At 39.4% G+C, this 24783-nt stretch overlaps 1 protein-coding gene across 1 annotated transcript in view; it reads left to right on the top strand.

Annotated features, from left to right (window-relative positions):
- Window positions 1-12653, top strand: part of LOC128658021 (gastrula zinc finger protein XlCGF26.1-like) — a 57301-nt gene extending 44648 nt beyond the window's left edge. The window contains exons 3-5 of the mRNA XM_053712464.1: window positions 7326-7332; window positions 9714-9821; window positions 11019-12653. Coding sequence (XP_053568439.1) covers window positions 7326-7332; window positions 9714-9821; window positions 11019-12460 — 1557 coding nt within the window. The 3' untranslated portion in view covers window positions 12461-12653. The remainder of the gene's footprint in view (window positions 1-7325; window positions 7333-9713; window positions 9822-11018) is intronic.
- The last annotated feature ends 12130 nt before the right edge of the window (window positions 12654-24783 follow it).

The following is a 24783-nucleotide window of genomic DNA, read 5'->3' as shown; positions in this document are numbered from 1 at the left end:
GGCCCGCCCTGGCTATTAGTCAGGTAGATTTTTAGTTTAAACTACAGTCACCACTGCACCCTATGGCTTCTCCTTTTTCTTCCTAACCTTCGGTCGAATGACTGGGGGGTGGAGCTGGAGGTGGAGCTATATGGATAGCTCTGCTGTGTGCTCTCTTTGCCACTTCCTGTAGGGAAGGAGAATATCCCACAAGTAAAGGATGAATCCGTGGACTGGATACACCACAAGAGAAAGTAATTTATCAGGTAAGCATAAATTCTGTTTTTCTCCATCCCCAATTTTTAAGAAAATGTTTCCAATAGTTGACTCTATTAAGGAGTCTTGGCAAACGGTCCCCAAGGTGGAAGGGGCATTTTTTGGCTAAGAGAACCACTATTCCCATAGAGGATAGCTGTTCCTTTAAGGATCCTAAGGATATGAAGTTGGAGGCGTAACTAAAAAAGATGTATGTTCACCAGGGTTTACAATGGCAGCCTGTGGCGTGTATTGTTACTGTCACCAGCGCGGCAGCCTACTGGTTAGATGCGTTGTCTGATTCTATTCAGACAGATACTCCCCTTCAAGAAATCCAGGATAGGATCAAGGCTCTTAAGTTGGCCAATTCCTTTATCACGGATGCTTCCCCTCAAGTCATTACGTTGGGAGCAAAGATTTCTGGCTTCGCTGTACTGGCCCGCAGAGCCATATGGTTGAAGTCCTGGTCTGCGTATGTTTCATCCAAGTCCAAACTTTTGGCGATTCCCTACAAGGGTAAGACCTTGTTTGGGGCGGGCTTGGCCGAAATTATTTCAGATATTACGGTAGGAAAGGGACATTCCTCCCTCAGGATAAGAGAAATAAACAGAAAGGACGTCAGAGTAATTTTCGTTCCTTTCAAAACTTTAAAGGGAAGCCCCCCTCATCCAAATAGGAACAGTCCGAGTCTTCGTGGAAGTCCAATCAGTCTTGGAACAAGGGGAAGCAATCTAAGAAGCCTGTTAATGATTCAAATTCAGCATGAAGGGTCTGCCCCTGATCCGGGAGCGGATCTTGTTGGGGGCAGACTTTCTCACTTTGCTCAAGCCTGGGTTCGGAATGTTCCGGATCCCTGGGTGGTGGACATAGTGTCCCAGGGATACAAACTAGAGTTCAAGACCTTTTCTCCCAGGGGCAGGTTCCTTCTCTCAAGATTATCTGTAGACCAGATAAAAAGAGAGGCCTTCTTAGATTGTGTCCGGGATCTTTCCGCCCTGGGAGTGATAGTTCCTGTTCCAATGCAGGAACAGGGTCTGGGATTCTACTCCAATCTGTTTGTGGTTCCCAAAAAAGAGGCTAAACAAGTTCCTCAGAGTACGATCCTTCAAGATGGAAACTATTTGTTCCATTCTTCCCTTGGTTCAAGAGGGTTAGTTCATGACAACAGTAGACTTAAAGGATGCGTACCTGCATGTTCCCATCCACAAGGATCATCACAAGTTTCTGAGGTTCGCGTTTCTAGACAAACACTTTCAGTTTGTGGCTCTTCCATTCGGCTTTGCCACAGCTCCCAGAATTTTCTCAAAGGTCCTGGGAGCGCTGTTGGCGGTGCTCCGGTCGCGGGGCATTGCAGTGGCACCTTATCTGGACGACATTCTCGTTCAGGCACCGTCATTTCAACAAGCAAACTCCCACACGGAGATCTTGTTATTTTTTTCTGTGCTCTCACGGATGGAAGATAGATTCTCTCCCAGGGAACCTGATTCCGCAGACCTACCTGGGTGATTGTGACCACGGATGCCAGCCTGCTGGGATGGGGAGCAGTCTGGGGCTCGTTAAAGGCTCAGGGTCTATGGACTCGGGAGGAGTCAATTTTCCCCATAGACATCCTAGAGCTGAGGGCAATCTTCAATGCTATTCTGGCCTGGTCTCAGCTTCAGCCCGGTTTATCAGGTTCCAGTCGGACAACATAACTTCAGTGGCTTACATCAACCATCAGGGAGGAACTAGGGGTTCCTTGGCTATGACAGAGGTAGCCAAAATGATTCAGGGTGCGGAGACCCACAACTGCTGTCTATCTGCGATCCACAATCCAGGAGTGAACAATTGGGAAGTGGATTTTCTGAGCAGACAGAACTTTCACCTGGGGGAGTAGCAACTCCATCCGGAGGTGTTTTCCAACTTGATCCTCAAGTGGGGACAGCCGGAGCTGGGTCTCATGGCTTCTTGACAGAATGCCAAGCTCCCGAAGTACGGGTCGAGGTCAAGGGATCCTCATGCTGTACTGATAGATGCTCTGGCGGTTCCTTGGAATTTCAGTCTAGCATACTTATTTCCTCCGTTCGCTCCCCTTCCATGGGTCATTGCTAGAATCAAACAGGAGAGGGCGTCGGTGATCCTCATTGCACCTGCGTGGCCTCACATGATCTGGTATGCAGACCTAGTGGAGATTTCATCTCTTCCACCTTGGAGACTTCCACTGAGGAAGGACATTCTACTTCAAGGGCCCTTTATTCATCCAAATCTCCTTTCTTTGAAGTTGACTGCTTGAAGATTGAACGCTTAATTTTATCTAAGCGCGGGTTTTCGGAGTCGGTCATTGAGACCTTGATCTATGCTCGTAAGCCTGTGAGTAGAAAGATTTACCATAAGATATGGCACAAATATCTGTTCTGGTGTGAATCCAAGGGGTTCTCGTGGAGTAGAGTCAGGATTCCTAGAATTTTGTCCTTTCTCCATTAAGGTCTGAAGAAGGGGTTATCTGCAAGTACCTTGAAGGGTCAAATATCTGCCTTGTCTATATTGTTGCACAAATGTCTGGCGGATGTGCCAGATGTGCAATCCTTCTGTCAGGCCTTGGTCAGAATCCGGCCTGTGTTCAAAACTGTTACTCCTCCCTGGAGTCTTAACCTTGTTCTTTAGCAGGCTCAGTTTAAGCCTATGCATTCCTTAGATATTAAGATGTTATCTTGGCAAGTTTTGTTTCTTGTCGCAATTTCTTCTTCTTGAAGAGTCTCTGAACTCTTGGCATTGCAGTGTGAATCCCCTTACCTTATCTTTCATTCAGATAAGGTGGTTCTGCGTACTAAGTTAGGTTTCCTTCCTAAAGTGGTTTTGGATAGGAATATTAACCAAGAAATCGTTGTTCCTTCTTTGTGTCCTAACCCTTCTCATAAAGAGCGTTTGCTGCACAACCTAGATGTGGTACGTGCGTTGAAATACTATTTGCAGACGACTAGGGATTTTTTCCAGTCTTCTGCTTTGTCGTTTTCTCTGGAAAACGCAGGGGTCAGAAAGCTACGGCTATGTCTCTTTCTCTGTGGCTGAGGAGTGTAATTTGTTTGGCGAATGAAACTGCTGGACAGCAGCCTCCTGAGAGAATCACGGCTCATTCCACGAGGGCTATTTATTCTTCTTCCTTGGCCTTAAAAAATTAAGCTTCTGTGGAACAGATTTCCAATGCTGCAACTTGGTCCTCTCTACACACTTTTTAGAAATTCTATAAATTTTATACTTTTGCCTCGGCTGAGGCTTCTTTTGGGAGAAAGGTTCTTCAAGCGGGGGTGCCTTCTGTTTTGGTTCCCTGTCTTGTCCCTCCCTTATCATCTGTGTCCTCTAGCTTGGATATTGAATCCCAATATTAATTATTGATGATCCGTGGACTCACCGTGTCATTAGAAAGAAAACAAAATTTATGCTTACCGGATACATTTCTTTCTTTCTTGACACGGTGAGTCCACAGCCCGCCCTGTTTTTTCAGACAGTCTTTTTGTTTTGTATACCTCAGGCACCTCTGCTCCTTGTTTTGCTTCCTTTCTTTCCTTTTTCTTCGGTTTAATGACTGGGGTTTGTGGGAATGGAAGGGATACTTAACAGCTTTGCTGTGGTGCTCTTTGCCTCCTCCTGCTGGCCAGGAGTGATATTCCTAATAGTAATTACTGATGATCCATAGACTCAAGAGAAATACATTTATCAGGTAAGCATAAGTTTAATTTTTTTTATGTAAAATACCTGATTTCTTCAGGGCAATGCCCTACAAAAGGCCATTTTAAGGACTATTGGTAGTTAGATTAGGGGGTGTTTTTATTTTGGGGTGGTTTTTTTTGTTTTTATAGGGTACTAGATTAGGTTTAATTTTTTTATTTTGGATAATTTAGTTTATTTTCTGTACTCTTACATTTTGTTATTTTTTGTAATGTTAGGGTTTTTTTCCATATGATTTTTAAATTTTTAAATTTGTTAAAATTTTATATATATATATATATATATATATATATATATATATATATATATATATATATATATATATATATATATATATATATATATATTAATTAAATAGTAATGTTGGGTTTATTTATAGTTTAAGCTTAGTTTTTTTTTATTTCACAGATAAGTTTTTTTATTTATTTGGAGGTAGTTTAATTCAAAGCTAGTGGGTGTTATGTTTAGGGGTTAATAGTTTAGTTTAGTTTGTCGCAATGTGGGGGGTCGGCGGTTTAGGGATTAATAGGTTTATTTTAGTAGTAGCGATGTGGGGGGGTCGGCGGTTTAGGGGTTAATAGGTTTATTTTAGTAGGAGTGATGTGGGGGGTCGTGGTTTTAGGGGTTAATAGGTTTATTTTAGGAGGAGCGATGTGGGGGCTGGCTGATGTGGGGGCTGGCTGTTTAGGGGTTAATAGGTTTATTTAGGGAGTTGCGATGTGGGCGGTCAGCGGTTTAGGGGTTAATAGCTTTATTTAGTGTTGGCGGTGCGGGGAGAGGCGGATTAGGGGTTGATACTTTAAGTTAGTGTTGGCGACGTGGGTGACTGTCAGATTAGGAGTTAATAGGTTTATAATAGTATTTGTGATGCGGGGGTGGCGGTTAAGTGGTTAATAGGTAGTTTATGGGTGTTAGTGTACTTTCTAACATTTTTGTTATGAGTTTTGTGAAACGTTTTTGTTTCGCAAAATCCATAACTACTGGTCTTTTGATTGCGGCATGGATTATTATGGTATAAGCTATAATGCTAGCGGAATAGCCAGCTCAACACAAATTGTGCGGTCAGAATATTCCAAAGCCATTTTTTGAGTGCGGAATTGATGGTTGCGGTATAGCTGTACCGCCGTGACTTGTAATACGGTTGAGCTGACTATTCCGTGCGCAAAGGCCAATTTTTCAGTGGTATAGCTGTACCTCACAACTTGTAATCTAGGTCAATATCTTTTGCGAGCAACATTTTTTCACACGCAGGTATTTTTTAATGTGCATCAGCTTGTTTTTATTACATCTGTTTGCACGTGCGTTCTCTTGCTGTTTTGGTCTTATTTTTAGCGCATTTTTCATTTCATTTTATTTACCTTGTTAATCTTCCTGATGACTCGTTAGCGCTCTACAGCCTTGCTGTTTTGCTAAAGCTTCTGCTTGGAGGAGGTAAGGTTTTCCCTTTTTTTTTTTTTTTTTTTTTTTAGGGGGACATAGTTTTATGATTGTGCTTTCTATTTTTTTTTTTTGTAGTTTTTATCATGGAGCCTTCTATTTCTGTCCCTAAAGCTACTTAAGAAGCTAAATCCTCTGGAGACTTTCCTACTAATTTAAGTGTGAATATTGCTAGCTTACTGATATTTCTTTTTAAAGACACGATGAGTCCACGGATCATCTTCATTACTTATAGGATATTCACCTCCTGGTCAGCAGGAGGAGGCAAAGAGCACCACAGCAGAGCTGTTAAATAGCTCCTCCCTTCCCTCACACTGCAGTCATTCTCTTTGCCTACGTTAGTGATAGGAAGAGGTAAAGTTAGGTGTTAGAAATAATTCTTCAATCAAGAGTTTATTATTTTTAAAGTAGTGCAAGATTGTGCTGCTTTGTACTAGGGTGTAGCCGTAGTCTATATCAGTCTCTTCAGTAGAGCTTTTGGTGGCTTTAGAGCAATAGGAACTGGTGGGACATAATTCTCACTGCGCCTCCTATACATTTATGCTGCCCTTCTTATGATAGCCTAAGCACACTTAACTCAGGCTTTAGCATTTTCCACAGTGCTATGGGATGGAGAGGACCTCTTAAACCTGCTGAACTGTCCTGCTGTCGGACAGTGTTTAAGGTAAGTGCTAACTTTGTTTATTCTCCAGAATAAACAAAGTTAGCACTTGTAATCTAGGTCAATATCTTAATCTCAGGAAAGTGGGCACTTTAATGTTATCTGGAAATCACATTAGGCTCAGACAAAGGGCTCCTTATGTTGGGACATCAATACCTCTTATTTGGAGGGTATTGGACAGGACAGCCATAAGTACAGGCACTGGGGCTGGGAGGTGAGCTCATTTTTCGTTTATGGTGGTTATTTTATCGGTTTATGTAAAGCATTTAAGCCGATTGTGTAATGTGTTTTTGATTGTAACGCCCACAATGGGCGGGGCTATCGTTTTGCGCGCTTCCTAAGTTAACTGCGCAGTACTCAGCCATTCTATTGTTGCAATAGCCTGCAGAAGTGGACATCTGCACATTGTGACTCTAAAACTGCATGGTTTCCTAACTCTTTAAGCAAGTGGTTATAGCGCTATTGTGCTCCTGAGCATCCGGATCGTTCCAGCTCTAAGAAAGTTGAGACCAGGGAGTGAGTCAGTTTGGCAGGTTGGCACCTCAGCAGAGTTGCTGAGGTGTAAGGGTGTCTGAATTTTGATCTGTTTAGCTGCTGGGATACGTTTTTGTCTATTGCAGTAAAAAAAAGACACAGTAACGTTTTTCTCTGTCATCAAATTTTTTTTGGAGATATAGAGTTATTTTATTATCTTTTGGCCCTTTTTTGAGCACATATTTCCCATGTAGTAAAAGAGGTTACCTTTTTAAATTTTAAAGAGACAGTAACGTTTTATTTTAGAACAAAAAAACGTCTTTTGCACAATTTGGACGTTGTCCGTACTTTAAAATTTTACTTACAAGCGACTAAGGACTTTTGTCAGTCCTCTTCTTTATTTGTAATTTTCTCTGGGAAACGTAGAGGTCAGAAAGCTACGGCTACATCTTTCTTTTTGGCTGAGGAGTATCATCCGTTTTGCATATGAGACTGCTGGACAGCAGCCTCCTGAGAGGGTTACAGTTCATTCCACTAGGGCTGTTGCTTCCTCATGGGCATTCAAAAATGAAGCTTCTGTGGAACAGATTTCTATAAATTTGATACTTTTGCCTCGGCTGAGGCCGCTTTTGGGAGAAAGGTTCTTTAAGCAGTGGTGCCTTCCGTTTAGGTTCCTTGTCTTGTCCCTCCCGTATCATCTGTGTCCTCTAGCTTGGGTATTGTATCCCATAAGTAATGAAGATGATCCGTGGACTCATCGTGTCTTTAAAAAGATTTTTTTTATGTTTTTATCTACGCTGTCTTTTTTTCACAGTTTGATTGTGAGCCTGCATTGTGTGGCTGTTTAGGGACCCAGGTTTTTTTGGAAGAGACCTTGACAAGGTACCTGGGCTTTTCCCATTTGGCCAGATGCGGTAACTAACTCTTCCATTGCTGTTTTTTTATCTTAGTTGAGAGCTTGTGAGTGAGTGCTGGACTTTTTCTGTGTGTTATATTAATGTAATTTTTTTTTTTAATTTTGCCTGTTTGGGCCTTGCATCCAGGCCTGTCTGGGGTTAACTGCCTGTGGCTCTGGTGACAGTGCAGCTTCCTGAGAGTGCTGGTTTGCACCCAGGGCTGTGCATGTTGCAGTGTCATAGGATGTGTACCTGGTCCGGCCTGAGAGTGCTGACCCCACCCGTGTTTTGTGTGTGTGTGTGTGTGTGTGTGTGTGTATATATATATATATATATATATATATATATATATATATATATATAATGTGTGTGTATATGTTGCCTCAGAGAGAGGCCCTTTTTCGATCAAAATCTAGATTCTCTGAATCTGAAGGTTGAAACTGGCTTACGAGCCGTAAGTATGGATAACTGTATCAGAGCCACTGTGACCTCACTTTCCTTTTGCTTGAAGAGTTTTATCCATATGGCCTATGTAGAGGTGGGTCAGCAGCCTCCTTCTAGGATTACAGCTCATTTTACCCATGCAGTATCTTCGTCTTGGAACTTTAAGAATGAAGCTTCAGTGGATCAGGTCTGTAAGGCAGCGACTTGGTCTTCGTTACATACCTTTTCTAAATTTTACTAGTTTGACATTTTTGCCTCAGCTGAGGCTTCTTTTGGGAGAAAAGTTCTTCAAGTGATGGTGCCTTCAGCTTAGCACTGCTTTTCTTTGAATTTGTCCCTCCCGTTCATTCTGTGTCCTCTTCAGCTTGATAATTGGTTTCCCAACAGTAATGAATGAATTTGTGGACTCTCGCTGCCATTAGAAAGAAAACAAAATTTATGCTTACCTCATAAATTCTTTTCTTTCTTGGCAATGAGAGTCAACGATTCCGCCCTGATGGTTCTTGCTGGCAGTTTGACTTCCAGCACACCTCTACCCCTTGCATCTCTCTTCACTTTTCCTTATTCTCGGCTTGAATTACTGAGTCGGTAGGGGAAGTGGGAGGAATAGTTAAGCCTTTAAACTGGGGTGTCTTTGCCTCCTCCTGGTGGCCAGGTGTTGAATTCCAACAGTAATAATTCATTTACTGCCAAGAAAGAAAATAATTTATCAGGTAAGCATACATTTTGTTTTCTCCTACTTGGAACCTTAATTTGGTTTTAAGAGTTGTTCAGGCTACTCCTTTTGAGCCTGCGCATAAAGTGTATATTAAGGTTTTATTTATTTTGGCAATTTCTTCTGCTAGAAAAATTTCTGAACTGTCTGCTCTTTCTTGTGACCCTCCTTATCTTGTTTAAATATAAAAAGAAACTATCAGAATTCAATGAGCAAGTCAGAGAAATACAAAAAATTATTGAATCACATTGGAAAATTTTAAAGAGACCCAATGCCAATGGGTATATTACCTTACAAACCTTAAATAGCTTTTAAGAAAAAGCACCCAGGTTAGGTAATATACTCAATAGAAGCTATACAAGAAACATGAATATTGAAAATTAGTATCAACTAGGTGACATAACATCAAAAGGCTTTTACAAGTGTGGGACATGTATAGGATGTATCTCAAGTAAAAGTGAGGAAATTCTTTAATAAAGGGAGTGAAAATATCAGGAATATTAATGTTTTTTTAAAAAAAAAAAAAACATTCGGTCTCACGTCACTTTAGAAAGGTACATAATAAAGATCCCAAAGAAATGACATTCAAACATTTGAGAAAATTAAAATCATATTTGAGAGGTAGGGATATGGATAACGAATTGGGGAAACTCAGAGATGCAGTGGATATAGGAGTTAGAAACTCTAATCTTCAATGGACCGAATAAGTATTTTGAATTGTACCATTTTTAAAAATGAAATAATATAAAAATATGGGTTATTACAGATATACTATATTGAGTTTATATACCCAACCAGTACTGTTAGGATTTAAAATAGTTGTAAATGTGTAAATAATTTTCATAGTTATTATTATTATTATATATATATATATATATATATATATATATATATATATATATATATATATATTTTTTTTTAAAAGAAAAGAAAATTATACTGTGAGTGTACATATGTAGCGTTTGCTTAAAGGACGCAGGGTGCAGATGAGTGTATATGCTTGACGTGTTTGAGGGACAAAGGGTACAGGTTAGTGCACAATTGGGACATTCAGCTCAAAAGCTAACGTTTGATCGTCTTTATATGATGTATACAGGTGATGTTAAAAACCGAACAAAGACTGTAAAATATGTTTTGTTTTAATTAGGTAAGAATAATGCTAAGATTTCGCATAACACAGAAGAAATAGAAGATCAGTGGCTTATAAAAGTGCCTGAAGCTCCACAGCTGGCAATATTTGACAATATTGATACAAGTGAGTTTACATTTGTGTTGTGCCTAAAGGAAAACAGGGCATAGGTTAGTGTACTTTTGACATGTCTGAGGGAAAAAGGGCACAAGTGAGTGTGTGTGTGACACATCTGAGTGATGCAGGACACAGGTGTGAGGGGTGCAGGTGAGTGTACGTATGTGACATGTCTGATGGAAGTATTGCCCAGGTGAGTGTACGTGTCTCACATGTCTGAGGGATGCAGGGCACAAGTGGATGTATGTGTGTGATGTAAATGAGGGACACAAGGGCTACTACATACTACCCTATTACATTGTGTGCACTCATTACATTAATTTTTAGGCTGCATCTCTGTTTTGAACAAAATTTCCAGCCCTGCAGTACCCCTTACAGAAAAGGAGAGTAATTTATTTGAAAAATATCTGCAGTAATACTCTGAAAACTTTGCCCTCACTTATTAAATAATAACAAAATAAACAGACACTTTAAGAATTATTGCTCATCAGTTAACAAAATTTCCATTTTACTACACTAAAAATGCATATGGTGCTTAGAGATCCAACAGTACAGCATGCAGTGAAGAGGAAACTAGCTTTACAAAGACTATATAATAGGCATTATGACTGCAAATAACTACATAACCATTTGTGCACACAAGTAATAGTTATGTGTAGTTGTGTGACTAAATATTTTTAAATTACATAATAGAAACGTAATTCATTCCAGAAGAATCTATTTGCTTGTGTTCGCTATATAGTTATTTTAAACATCTATTACTTTTTATATGAAATTAAAATCTTCATTATAAATAAATAATTTGGTATAAATGAAACACTCTACAAAAATAAAACTTCCTTGTGCACACAAGTAATAGTTATAAATAATAATTTTGCAACTCAAATAATTAAACTACTAAAATTGTCTGTAAAACAATTTTAAAAGTTCTAAATACATAAAAAAATAACAACATAATAACCACATTAATTTCTATTTATTTCAGTAATTTATAAATATGGAATGTTGTAGAGTCCTTAAAAAATATGACCTAATGTCCAGTAAATTTCCCCTAAGCTTTAGAATGGAGGCTGTGAAAGGTGTAGGAGTCATATTCTGTCCCCTTTACTTGTAGAGGACACTAATTCAGAACAGTTAAAATGCTCTCAAGATAAAATAATTGTCATTAATAAATAACATTACTCCCATTGTATTTCTTATCTACAGGTGCATTTACAAACTGCAATAATACTGGTCACAGTCAAAGTGCTGATACTTATTTCACTCATCTTCAAAATGAAAAATGCCACATGGGAAATGTATGTTCTGAATGTGGAAAATGTTTTACCTTGAAGTCAGCTCTTAGTAACCATGTGAAAATTCATACAGGAGAGAAAGTATTTTCATGTTCTCATTGTGGGAAATGTTTTACAAGGAAATCAAATCTTATTGATCATCAAAAAATTCATACTGGAGAGAAAGCATTTTCATGTTCTGACTGTGGAAAATGGTTTACTCGGAAATCAAATTTAATTATGCATCAGAAAATTCATACAGGAGAAAAAGCATTTTCATGTTCTCACTGTGGGAAATGTTTTTCTCAGAAATCAAATCTTATTTTGCATCAGAAAATTCATACAGGTGAGAAAGCATTTTCATGTTCTGACTGTGGGAAATGCTTTACTCAGAAAGCAAATCTTATGGATCATCAGAAAACTCATACTGGAGAGAAAGTGTTTTCATGTTCTGACTGTGGGAAATGGTTTACTCGTAAATCAAATCTTATTGATCATCAGAAAATTCATACTGGAGAAAAAGTATTTTCATGTTCTGACTGTGGGAAATGGTTTACTCGGAAATCAAATCTTATTGATCATCAGAAAATTCATACAGGAGAGAAAGCTTTTTCATGTTCTGATTGTGGGATATGTTTTATTCAGAAATCAAAACTTATTGATCATCTGAAAATTCATACAGGAGAGAAAGCATTTTCATGTTCTGAGTGTGGGAAATGGTTTTCTCGGAAATCAACTCTTATTGATCATCATAAAATTCATACAGGAGAGAAAGCCTTTTCATGTTCCGAGTGTGGGAAATGTTTTACTCGGAAATCAAAACTTATTAGACACCAGAACATTCATACAGGAGAGAAAGCATTTTCATGTTCTGACTGTGGTAAGTGGTTTACTCGGAAATCAAATCTTATTCATCATCAGAAAATTCATACAGGAGAGAAAGCATTTGCATGTTCTGACTGTGGGAGATGGTTTACTTATAAATCATCTCTTATTAATCATCAAAAAGTTCATACAGGAGGGGAAGCATTATCATGCTCAGACTGTGGGAAATGTTTTACTCGGAAATCAAAACTTATAAGACATCAGAACATTCATACAGGAGAAAAAGCATTTTTATGTTATGACTGTGGGAAATGTTTTACTCAAAAATCAACTCTTATTGATCATCAGAAAATTCATACAGGAGAGAAAGCATTTTCATGTTCTGACTGCGGAAAATGTTTTATTAGGAAATCAAAACTTATTTATCATCAGAAGATTCATACAGGAGAGAAAGTATTTTCATGTTCTGACTGCGGAAAATGGTTTGCTCGAAAATCAAGTTTTACTCGTCATCAGAAAATTCATACAGAAGAGAAAGCATTTTTATGATCTGATTGCAAAATGGTTTACTTGGAAATCAAAACATTGATCATCAGAATGTTCATACAGGAGAAAGAGAGCATTTATTTAATACAAGTGGTGAGAGTCCAAGATCCATAACTCCTGGGAATTATTCTTCCTTACAACTGAGGAGGCAAAGATTCCCAAACCCCAACAACTAAATAAAACGCCTCCCACCTCACAGGTATTTCATTTGTTTACTTTGCCTCCGCTGGATGTGGTCAAAAGAATTATGTTGCGCATTTGATGCTTCAGAGAGAGGTTTTCTGTTTATATTGATGCCCGGTTTCCCCTCAGATATTTTGCTTTTTAGAAGGATGTGTATGGGGTATTGTTTGTGGCTCTTTTTTCACCTCATAAGAATTATTTCACAGACCCTCCATAATTGGTTGCAGGGACTTGTCTTTTGCCTCCTTTTATTGATCTACAACATACCCCTATTCCATATGTTTCCGTACTGTTCTGGCTTTTTACTGCTGTTTGCTGGTAAGTCAGTGTCTTTTGGTATCTTTATTTTTCTTTTTAGACATGCTATAGCTTTAATTTGGGTATTTATATGGCCCTGAGACATATTCTATACATTAGTCCCCTTGCTTTTTTTTGTACGTCTGTTTTTTTGGCATAATTTACATTTTGCATTCATGGCCTTTGGGTTTATGTGAATCAGGATATCTTATGTCAGTTTAACGCACATGTCTCTGCACGTTGTAATGTTAATTCTTTTCACGCCTTGGTTGGTTTACACTTGTTGGTTTAGTGCACTTATGTCCTCGGTCTTGCGCACGTCTGACTTTGCGCCCTTATAATGGTTAGGTTATTTTGCACACATTCTCAAGTACTGCTATGTGTTATCTAGACCAGGGTTCTTCAAACTATTTTTCCCAAGACCCAGTGCCATTTAAACCAAATACCTTCACGACCCTATTTTTATGCTTGATCTGACAATTTTTAAAGTAATATACAACAAGATAGCTGTGATTTTTGGCAAAGTGACTAAAATGTGTCTGCACTTTATTCCTGATTGTAATCAAACTTGAAAGAGTTGAAATAAGGTTATAATGCAAACACACACCACATAATCTCATTTAACACTTACACTTATACAACACACACCACACACAATCCACTCTCATACAACAGACACAGCACACACTCTCAAAACGGCAAACGCTCAAACAACACACACATTCTCATTCAACACACACACTCATACAACACATACACAGCAGTGCAACTCTCTGCTTCTTGTAAAAATACAGCATGCCACCCACCATTCATGGCTTTGCCAACCTATCACTGATCAGTCCTCCTCCTTGCAAGAGATACAATGTGAAGCAGCTCATATTAAAATAAGGGCTGCATTTCAGTATTAATGTCAGCACTGTCCGAGTAAGACCTGCTGCTGTACTCCTTGCACTACCTGAGTATGTACCCCCTCTCTACCTGCAAACCTTCCCAAAAGCAGCAAATGGGCATCCTTGAGATAAAGGGAAGCTCAGGGACAGATGAAAAACCTTTGAAGACAAAAAAATAATAATTTATATATAGTGTGTGTGTGTGTGTGTATACAGTGTGTATGTGTCTCTCTCTCTGTCATGTTCACAGCTATTCATCTGCTATTCTATGCAGTTATTGTATTAACTCACTTGCAAATAGTACTGTTTCTTTAATAGTCTGACATCCAGCCTATAAAAGGCCCCCTCCCACACTACTCTTTGCTTGGTATTGGATTGTAGTTTGCATTGTCTGCACTCCTTCCCAGCCTCCTTTGAAGCAACCTCAGAACTCTCTGTTCAGCTACGGAACTCTAAGCCGCTTGTCAGCTGTTTCACTAATCCCGGAAGTATCAGAGCGGTTGTCACACGCGAACCTTTGCTGCATCTCCTGGACTGAGTCTGTTTGCTCGCACTAAGTTCTTTCTCCTGCAGTTAAGCTTTAACTGCTCAGGTACCTCATTCAGCCACTTACCTGTTATATGTTTCAGCAATATACACTTAATACATTATATTACACTGTGATCGATCTACTCAGTGTCATACTAATTACACCTCAGTTGTTATATTATTCTCTGTGTTAACACCTTTTTCATTGGTGACTTGTGCTTATGCTGCTGCATTTATTCAGTGATTTATTCACATGTGGCAGCTATAGAATATCCACAGCATCCTTCACCAACTATTAAACTGCATTGATTAACTGTGGGTTCTCACTTTACATATATTGTAATTGATGTTACCACCCAAATAACAATCTCTGCAAACACACTTACTAAAATTACATTTATCTCAGCAGCTGTGGTTCACTTAGATACTCACTTTTATTTCAGACATCACACTCTCTCTCTCTATATCTATATCTATATATATATCTATATCTATATATATATATATATATATATATATATATATAAAATGTGTTTGTGTGTGTGTATATATATATATATATATCTCATACATATATATGTTAAATGTGTGTGTGTATAGGCCCCAACAACATCGAGTAAGATGGGTGGGGCCTATTTGTGTACCTCAGTTGCGCATTTAGTTTATGCAGACAAGCAGCAAGCAACATCTCCAGAGGTCCTGGTATACTTCTGGGGCTTAATCGAAGCTTTATCCCCACATTATTGTTCCCTAGGGGCAGGTAGGGCCACAGCAAAGCTGTGGCAAGGTGCTGACAGTTTTTTTTTACCGGTTTTGGACATTTGTCAATCCAGTTTTCTTATTTTTTTTTGCTTATTTACTTATGATGCAATCTTCCTAAAGCTTAGTGGGTATACTGTAAAAATTTTGGAAAATTTGAAGCAATTTTAAGCAGTTTTGCAGTTTGTGTATGCCTTTTTTTCTCTTAAAGGCACAGTACCGTTTTTGAAAATTTAGTTTTTTTTATTAAATAAAGTATTTTCCAAGCTTGCTTGTCTCATTACTAGACTGTTCAACATGTCTGACATTGAGGAAACTCATTGCTCAATTTGTTTAGAAGCCATTGTGGAACCCCTTCTTAGAATGTGTCCCACTTGTACTGATATGTCTATAAATTGCAAACAGCATATTTTGACTTATAAAAGTTTGGCATTGGATGATTCTCAGACAGAAGGAAATCAGGTTTTGCCATCTAGTTCTCCCCAAGTGTCACAACCAGTAACGTCCGCACAAGCTACGCCAAGTACTTCTAGTGCGTCTAATTCTTTCACCTTGCAAGATATGGCCTCAGTTATGAATACTACCCTCACAGAAGTTTTATCTAAACTGCCAGGGTTGCAAGGGAAGCGCAGTAGCTCTGGGTTAAGAACAAATGCTGAGACTTCTGACGCTTTAGTAGTTGTATCCGATATTCCCTCACAATGTTCTGAGGTAGGGATGAGGGATTTGCTATCTGAGGGAGAGATTTCTGATTCAGGAAGGATGTTCCCTCAGACAGATTCAGATATGTCGGCATTTAAATTTAAGCTAGAACACCTCCGCTTATTGCTCAGGGAGGTTTTAGCGTCTCTGGATGATTGTGACCCTATTGTAGTTCCAGAAAAATTGTGTAAAATGGACAAATATTTAGAGGTTCCTGTTTACACTGATGTTTTTCCGGTCCCTAAGAGGATTTCGGACATTGTTACTAAGGAGTGGGATAGACCAGGTATTCTGTTCGCTCCCCCTCCTGTTTTTAAGAAAATGTTTCCCATATCTGACACCATGAGGGACTCATGGCAGACGGTCCCTAAGGTGGAGGGAGCTATTTCTACTCTGGCTAAGCGTACAACTATACCTATTGAAGACAGTTGTGCTTTCTTTGATCATATGGATAAAAAATTAGAGGGTCTCGTAAAGAAAATTTTTGTTCATCAAGGTTTTCTTCTTCAACCTATAGCGTGCATTGTTCCTGTTAACACTGCAACTGCCTTCTGGTTTGAGGCTCTAGAAGAGGCTCTTCAGGTGGAGACCCCACTAGATGATATTCTGGACAGAATTAAGGCTCTTAAGCTAGCTAATTCTTTTATTACAGATGCCGCTTTTCATCTTGCTAAGTTAGCGGCAAAGAATTCAGGTTTTGCCATTTTAGCACGTAGAGCGTTATGGCTTAAGTCCTGGTCGGCTGATGTGTCATCTAAATCTAAACTTTTGACTAAATCTAAGTAAGACCCTATTCGGGCCTGCACTGAAAGAGATCATTTCAGACATCACTGGAGGGAAGGGTCATGCCCTCCCCCAAGATAACTCAAATAAGACAAGGACCAAACAAAATAATTTTCGTTCCTTTCGAAACTTCAAGGGTGGTCCCGCTTCCTCTTCCCCTGCTGCAAAGCAAGAGGGGAACTTTGCTCAATCCAAGCCAACCTGGAGACCTAACCAGGCTTGGAACAAGGGTAAACAGTCCAAAAAGCCTGCTGCTGCCACTAAGACAGCATGAAGGGGTAGCCCCCGATCCGGGACCAGATCTAGTAGGGGGCAGACTCTCTCTCTTTGCTCACGCCTGGGCAAGAGACGTTCAGGACTCCTGGGCAGTAGAAATTGTAACTCAGGGGTATCTTCTAGATTTCAAAGATTCTCCTCCAAGGGGGAGATTCCATCTTTCTCAATTGTCTGTAAACCAGACAAAAAGAGAGGCGTTCTTACGCTGTGTAGAAGACCTTTTTACCATGGGAGTGATCTGCCCAGTTCCGAAAGCAGAACAAGGAAAAGGTTTTTACTCCAATCTGTTTGTGATTCCCAAAAAAGAGGGAACCTTCAGACCAATTCTAGATCTCAAGATCCTAAACCAATTCCTAAGAGTTCCATCCTTCAAGATGGAGACCATTCGGATTATTTTACCAATGATCCAGGAGGGTCAATATGTGACCACCGTGGATTTAAAGGATGCGTATCTACACATTCCTATCCACAGAGATCATCACCAGTTCCTCAGGTTTGCCTTTCTGAACAGGCATTACCAGTTTGTGGCTCTTCCCTTCGGGTTGGCCACGGCGCCAAGAATCTTCACAAAGGTGCTAGGGTCCCTTCTCGCGGTCCTAAGGCCGCGGGGCATAGCAGTGGTGCCTTATCTAGACGACATCCTAATTCAAGCGTCGACTTTCCAACTAGCCAAGTCTCACACGGACTCAGTGTTGGCCTTTCTAAGATCTCATGGGTGGAAGGTGAACGTGAAAAAGAGTTCTCTTATTCCTCTCACAAGAGTTCCATTCCTGGGATCTGATAGATTCGGTGGACATGAAAATTTTTCTGACGGAGGTCAGGAAATCAAAGATTTTAACCACCTGCCGAGCTCTTCATTCCATTCCTCGGCCATCAATGGCTCAGTGTATGGAGGTAATCGGACTTATGGTAGCGGCAATGGACATAGTTCTGTTTGCTCACTTGCATCTCAGACCACTGCAACTATTCATGCTCAAACAGTGGAATGGGGATTATGCAGATTTATCTCCTCAGATAATTCTGGATCAAGAGAGCAGAGACTCTCTTCTTTGGCGGTTGTCACAAGATCACCTGTCCCGGTGAATGTGTTTCTGCAGGCCAGCGTGGGTTATAATGACGACGGACGCCAGCCTACTGGGCTGGGGTGCAGTCTGGAATTCCCTGAAAGCTCAGGGTTTGTGGACTCAGGAGGAGGCCCTCCTACCAATAAATATTCTGGAATTAAGAGCGATATTCAATGCTCTTCAGGCGTGGCCTCAGCTGGCTTCGGCCAGATTCATCAGATTTCAGTCGGACAACATCACGACTGTAGCTTATATCAATCATCAGGGGGGAACAAGGAGTTCCTTGGCGATGATAGAAGTTTCCAGGATAATCCGATGGGCAGAGACTCACTCTTGCCATCTATCAGCGATCTATATCCCAGGGGTAGAGAACTGGGAAGCAGATTTTCTAAGTCGTCAGACTTTTCATCCAGGGGAGTGGGAGCTCCATCCGGAGGTGTTTGCTCAACTGGTTCAGCTATGGGGCACACCAGAATTGGATCTGATGGCGTCTCATCAGAACGCCAAACTTCCTTGTTACGGGTCCAGGTCCAGGGATCCTCAGGCAGTACTGATAGATGCTCTAGCAGTACCCTGGTCGTTCAACCTGGCTTATGTGTTTCCACCTTTCCCTCTCCTTCCGCATCTGATTTCCATAATCAAACAGAAGAGAGCTTCTGTGATTTTGAAAGCACCTGCGTGGCCACGCAGGACTTGGTAGGCAGACCTGGTGGACATGTCATCTCTGCCACCATGGACTCTGCCACTGCGACAGGACCTTCTGATTCAAGGTCCGTTCAAGCATCCAAATCTAATTTCTCTGCAACTGACTGCTTGGAGATTGAACGCTTGATTTTATCAAAGCGGGGTTTCTCTGAGTTGGTCATAGATACCTTGATTCAGACTCGAAAGCCTGTCACCAGGAAAATCTATCATAAGATATGGCGTAAATATCTTTTTTGGTGCAAATCCAAAGGCTACTCATGGAGTAAGATCAGGATTCCTAGGATTTTGTCCTTTCTTCAAGAAGGATTGGAGAAAGGATTGTCAGCTAGTTCCTTAAAAGGACAGATATCTGCTTTGTCTATTCTATTGCACAAGCGTCTGGCAGATGTCCCAGACGTTCTGGCTTTTTGTCAGGCTTTAGTTCGAATCAAGCCTGTGTTTAAACCTGTTGCTCCGCCATGGAGTCTAAATTTAGTTCTTAAAATTCTTCAGGGGGTTCCGTTTGAACCCATGCATTCCATAGATATTAAGCTTCTATCTTGGAAAGTTCTGTTTCTAGTTGCTATCTCTTCAGCTCGAAGAGTTTCTGAACTATCTGCATTACAATGTGACTCGCCTTATCTTGTTTTCCATGCTGATAAGGTGGTTTTGCGTACCAAACCTGGGTTCCTCCCTAAGGTTGTTACTAATAGGAATATCAATCGGGAAATTGTTGTTCCTTCTCTGTGTCCTAATCTTTCTCCTACGAAGGAACGTCTGTTGCACAACTTGGACGTGGTTCGTGCTTTGAAGTTTTATTTGCAGGCAACCAAAGATTTTCATCAAACATCTTCTTTGTTGTCTATTCTGGTAAGCGTAGAGGTCAAAAGGCTACGGCTACCTCTCTTTCCTTTTGGCTGAAAAGCATCATCCGTTTGGCTTATGAGACTGCTGGACAGCAGCCTCCTGAAAGAATTACAGCTTACTCCACTAGAGCGGTGGCTTCCACATGGGCTTTTAAAAATGATGCTTCTGTTGAACAAATTTGTAAGGCTGCGACTTGGTCTTCGCTTCATACCTTTTCCAAATTTTCCAAATTTGATACTTTTGCTTCTTCGGAGGCTATTTTTGGGAGAAAGGTTTTGCAAGCAGTGGTGCCTTCCGTTTAGGTTCCTGTCTTGTCCCTCCCTTCATCTTTATCCTAAAGCTTTGGTATTGGTATCCCACAAGTAAGGATGAAACCGTGGACTCGGTACATCTTGCAAAAGAAAACAAAATTTTATGCTTACCTGATAAATTTCTTTCTTTTGCAATGTACCGAGTCCACGGCCCGCCCTGTCTATTCAAGACAGATAGTATTTTTTATTGAAAACTTCAGTCACCTCTGCACCTTATAGTTTCTCCTTTTTCTTCCTTGGCCTTTGGTCGAATGACTGGGGGGTGGAGTTAAGGGGGGAGCTATACAGACAGCTCTGCTCTGGTGCTCTCTTTGCCACTTCCTGTTAGGAAGGATAATATCCCACAAGTAAGGATGAAACCGTGGACTCGGTACATCGCAAAAGAAAGAAATTTATCAGGTAAGCATACATTTTGTTTTTTAGAGGGTTAATATTGTTTATTGATTTGCTTTGGCAATGCTATAATGGAGCTGTCTGATTCTGTCCCCAAATCTACCTTAGAAGCTGAGTCTCTTGAACACCTTCCTACCAATATTAAGTGTGTTTATTGTAAAAAAGCTGATGCTTTACCTCTATCTTATTTTGTGACTCATGTTTATCTATGATAATGCATTCAGACCAACCTAATGCTGCTTCTATGGTTATTTCTGCTCTTTCTGTTTATTTCAGGAGTAAAAAAATGCCATAAAATTTGCCATTTCTGAAGTGCTGGCAGCTCTCCCAGCTTCAACTAAGCATACGAGATCAGTCCAGACATTACCCTCTACTATTTTTTTTTTTATAGACTATGTTTTATGTTTCTATTTATGAGGCTGCTTAGACGGGGGGTTTCTTTGTTGATCAGGAGTCTTTTTCTGATCTTTATACCGATTTTTTTTTTTAATTTTTTTTTATTTTAGGCATATTCATTCTCTTTTAGGGAGTTTGTTGCTTTCTTTCTTTAGAGGTTGTCGTTCCTAAAGTAGATGAAGATATACCAGTTTAGTGTTTAGATATTTGTTAAACCTTTGGTTACATATATTGGTGTAATTCTGCCCCTGTAGCAGTTTCTGTGTGTATATCAGAAATTGGACTGTGCCTGGTATACCTTTTATTCATTTTAGAAGGTTTAAGAAATAGTTTCAGGCTTCTCTTACTCAGTTTTGGAAAACTATTCCCAAAGTGGATTGGTCCATTTTTTTCTCTGGCTAAATGTAAAATTTTTCTTTGGAAGGTTGTTTTTCCTTTATAGTCTTTTAGAAAGGAGGTAATAATCCTTTATTAAGAGGGCTTTTTTTGCAAGCAAGTTATATTGTTAGTATTATGTTTTGGTTATTTAGTCTTTCTGGGCAGATCTTTTTATACCATTAATATTTTTTAAAAAAACCCCTTTTTTATGTTGTTTTTATGTGCAGTGCTTTCCTTTGTGATTTCTTCTTGTCATCATTATTTTCTGCTAGAGTATGTCTAGCTGTTTTTTCTATAAAAGCATTATAACTATAATCTTGGTATGGTAACATCATTTCTATTTCAGACTTTATAACTTTCTTAGAAAGAAGTTTCTATTTCTGATTTGGTTTTCTATCATTTATATGGTCTCTGGGGGTTAAGGAGCTTTTTTTTTTTTCCTTCTGGACTAGAAGTCTAAGAGTATTTTTGAGCTCATATTACCCTTTCATCAGAATAGGGCTCAGAAATTGTTACCCTCCACCCAGTATCAGTGTTCCTCTGGTTTCATATGGAAATAATAGTATAATATTTGTATTATTGAGCATTATCCTCTCTGCTTGAAAGACTGCAAAGCTATTTACCAGACCTATTTATATGCTCTGGAGAATGCTGTCAGGGTCTGTAACCAGTATTGTTTCTGGAACAGGATCAGCAGTTTTAATATCCTCTCTCCTTTTCAAATCTGTCTTGTAGATTCAGTCCTTGATCTAGAGGCTCTTGTAGGGGGTAGGTTATTTCTTTTTTATGACGCTTTGTTTATAATCTATTCTAGTTCTTTGGCTTATTACTATAGGCCCAATAATATTGAATATTCTTTATTCCTAGAAGTAGGGGTCATTTTTAGAACTATTCTGATATAAAAACTTTATACAGGATTCTTTATTCACTACTGTTGAATTTGTAACTTTTAAGACTTTTCTGTGAGGTCAGTTTATGTCCTCAATTGTTTTTGAGAATGTTTAGCATTATTATCTTATTTCTGGGGACATTTTTGGTTTCTGAGATTAATTTATGCAATTTGTTGCTTTTCCATTTATTCTGGCTACATTTCTCAGAATATTCTCCAAAGTTTTGGTGCCCTATTATCTGTAATCAGTTTTCAGGGTACTTGGCTGCTTTCATGCAGTCTTTCTTTTCTACAGACTGTTTCTTTCATTGGTTGGAAAATATTTTTTTCAAACAGTATTTTGGTTCGTTAGATAAAGGCTTCTTTTCTTGGACTTAGGTGGTTGAAGCTGGGGTTTGCCTGTTAGAAGAAAATATATTAAGAGAGAATAACCAATATATATATGATTATTAGAGAATGACAAGGTAGCACTCTGATCCAATTTAAGGAAAATATTTATTTAACTCTCACCACAGGTGTCTGCAACACCCAAATCACCAAATTGAGTCAATGTAATTAAATTACACAAACATAAAAACAAAAACATAGCATATTCAGGCCTGGAAAATAATATAAGTAATATGAGCTGGTATAGGTTGAGATGGGCACATAAGTGTAAAAACACGCTCACCAAAGCTGAACCTATATTTTGCATAAAACCAAAATAGCTGTATATTTAACAAGAAATAAGGCAATGCAAACAATACTCATAAAACACTGAACTACATACAATGCTGGTACAGTCCATCCGGAGCACTTAGTGTAAAGACACGCTCCGTATAAAGTTCAGTAGGACTGTAATAGCTATCAACGGATGTATGTATGACATCACTCATAGGAGAAAAACAAGCAATTCTTGAATGCCGCCTCACATATAGCAGTAGCGTTCCTGTGTATCCTTGGATGAAAACGTGCGCCAGGTGTAAACAAACTGCTTGTTTAAAACTGCAGCAATCACAGTGGTCAAGCAACAGGTATCCTGTGTATGTTACTTATTCCAGCGCTTCATATCATCTTTCTCAGGAACCAACAAGGCATTGAGCATTTGCACTCACACTTTCCAACTTAATCTCCTTGAATATGTCAGCAGATTCCACCTTTGGGCCATAGGATTAGCTTGTTTAAAATGTGCCGGTACAAGGAGCGTCAGACATGACGCATTTCGCCCCTCCCCTTTGTGGGCTAACTTCAGGGCTTCGGTATAGATGCATATTGTGAATTGACTGCATCTAACATTGTGTCAAAACGGCTCTTTGGAAAGTGGCAACACTTGCTTATTTCATAACTAAGCACATAGTTTCAGATCTGAATTTAAACATCATGCAAATAATAGAGATCCCCCTACGGATTTATTTGATGTATAATGGGATCAAGTGAGATGTATACCAACTAAATATCAGTATTACAAGAAGCATGAGAAATCAGTCTTTTCATTAAGGCCATGGGGTGCTAGTGTATTTAATCTATACATCCAGCGGGATTCATTTTGTAACGAAAGCTTATCAACATCTCCACCACGACAATGTTGTTTTATGTGTTGTATACCAGTTACTTTCATAATTGTAAAATCTGAATTATGATATATTTCAAAATGTCTTGCAACAGGGCTATCTCTGTACTTTCCATTTTATATCATCCCTATGTTCCCTAACTCGATCTTTCAGGTCTCGTGTTTTACCAATATAATACATGGGGCAAGAACAATGTAAAAGATAAATGGCACCTGTTGTGTTACAGGTAATCCATTGTTTGGTGTCATATTGTTTACCTGTATTGGTTTCAAACTTACTAGTTTTTTGTATGAATCTGCAGTACACACAGTGTCCACATGGGCTACACCCATGCCATTTACTTTGAGCGCCTAACCATGTTTGTGGAGGACCCCCTTTCCTATACTCACTTTGCACCAATTTATCTTTCAGGCTTGTTGCCCTACGGGCTGTTAGTAAAGGGTAATCACCCACACACTCCCTTAATTCGGCATCTACTGTAAAGATGTGCCAGTATTTTTTCATTATACATCTCAGTTGATCCCAATGGTAATTGTATTTTGTAATCAGGCGTACTTTGCCTGCATCTTCTGTCCTTGTTATTGCTGTATAGCAGATCACTTCTCGGGCTTTTCCTAGCTCTAACCCATGCTCTTTGATAAAAAAAAATTGAGTAGCCCCTATCTAAGAACCTACGGGACATTTATTTTGCTTGTTCCTCAAAATCACCCTAACTGGAACAGTTCCTTTTCAACCGTAGGAACTGCCCAACAGGGATCCCTGTTTGTAAACTTACCATTTTTCCTAATAGTTAGATTGAGGAAAGTAGCTTCTTCTTTACTAATTTCACTAGTAAGAAATATATTAATATCCATTATCAGTGTTTAAGATTTTCAATACATTTTCAAGCAATTCTTTACTGCCCTTCCAAAGTAGGAGGATGTCATCCACATAACGTATCCAGAGTGCCACATGCGCCTCCACCAAAGTCTCAAAGCTCAAGAAAATTTCACGAGCTTCCCACAAGCCCAGATGTAAACAGGTATAGGTGGGGGCACATGTGGCACCCATGGCAGTTCCCTGAAGTTGCCTATAATATCTCCCATCAAATTGAAAGACATTATTGTTCAAAATAAGTTGCAAAAGAGAAATGACAAATTCAGTATGTGCCTGATACTCTTGCCCTCTCTGTTGAAGAAAAAATATCTTATAGCTCTGAACCCTACTGTATGTGTAATTGACGAATACAAAGATTCTACATCAAGGGTAACTAACAGTATAATCATCTATTTTAACTCCATCCAATTTCCTTAACACATCAGAGGTATCTTGGACATAGTAGGGTAATGAACTCAGAAAGGGTTTTATGAAGAAATCAACATATCTGCTTGCCCCTT

This window comes from Bombina bombina, chromosome 4 (assembly GCF_027579735.1).
Source record: "Bombina bombina isolate aBomBom1 chromosome 4, aBomBom1.pri, whole genome shotgun sequence".
Lineage (NCBI taxonomy): Eukaryota > Metazoa > Chordata > Amphibia > Anura > Bombinatoridae > Bombina > Bombina bombina.
Note: the sequence above shows the minus strand (reverse complement) of the source record. Positions and strands in the feature narration are given on the sequence as shown.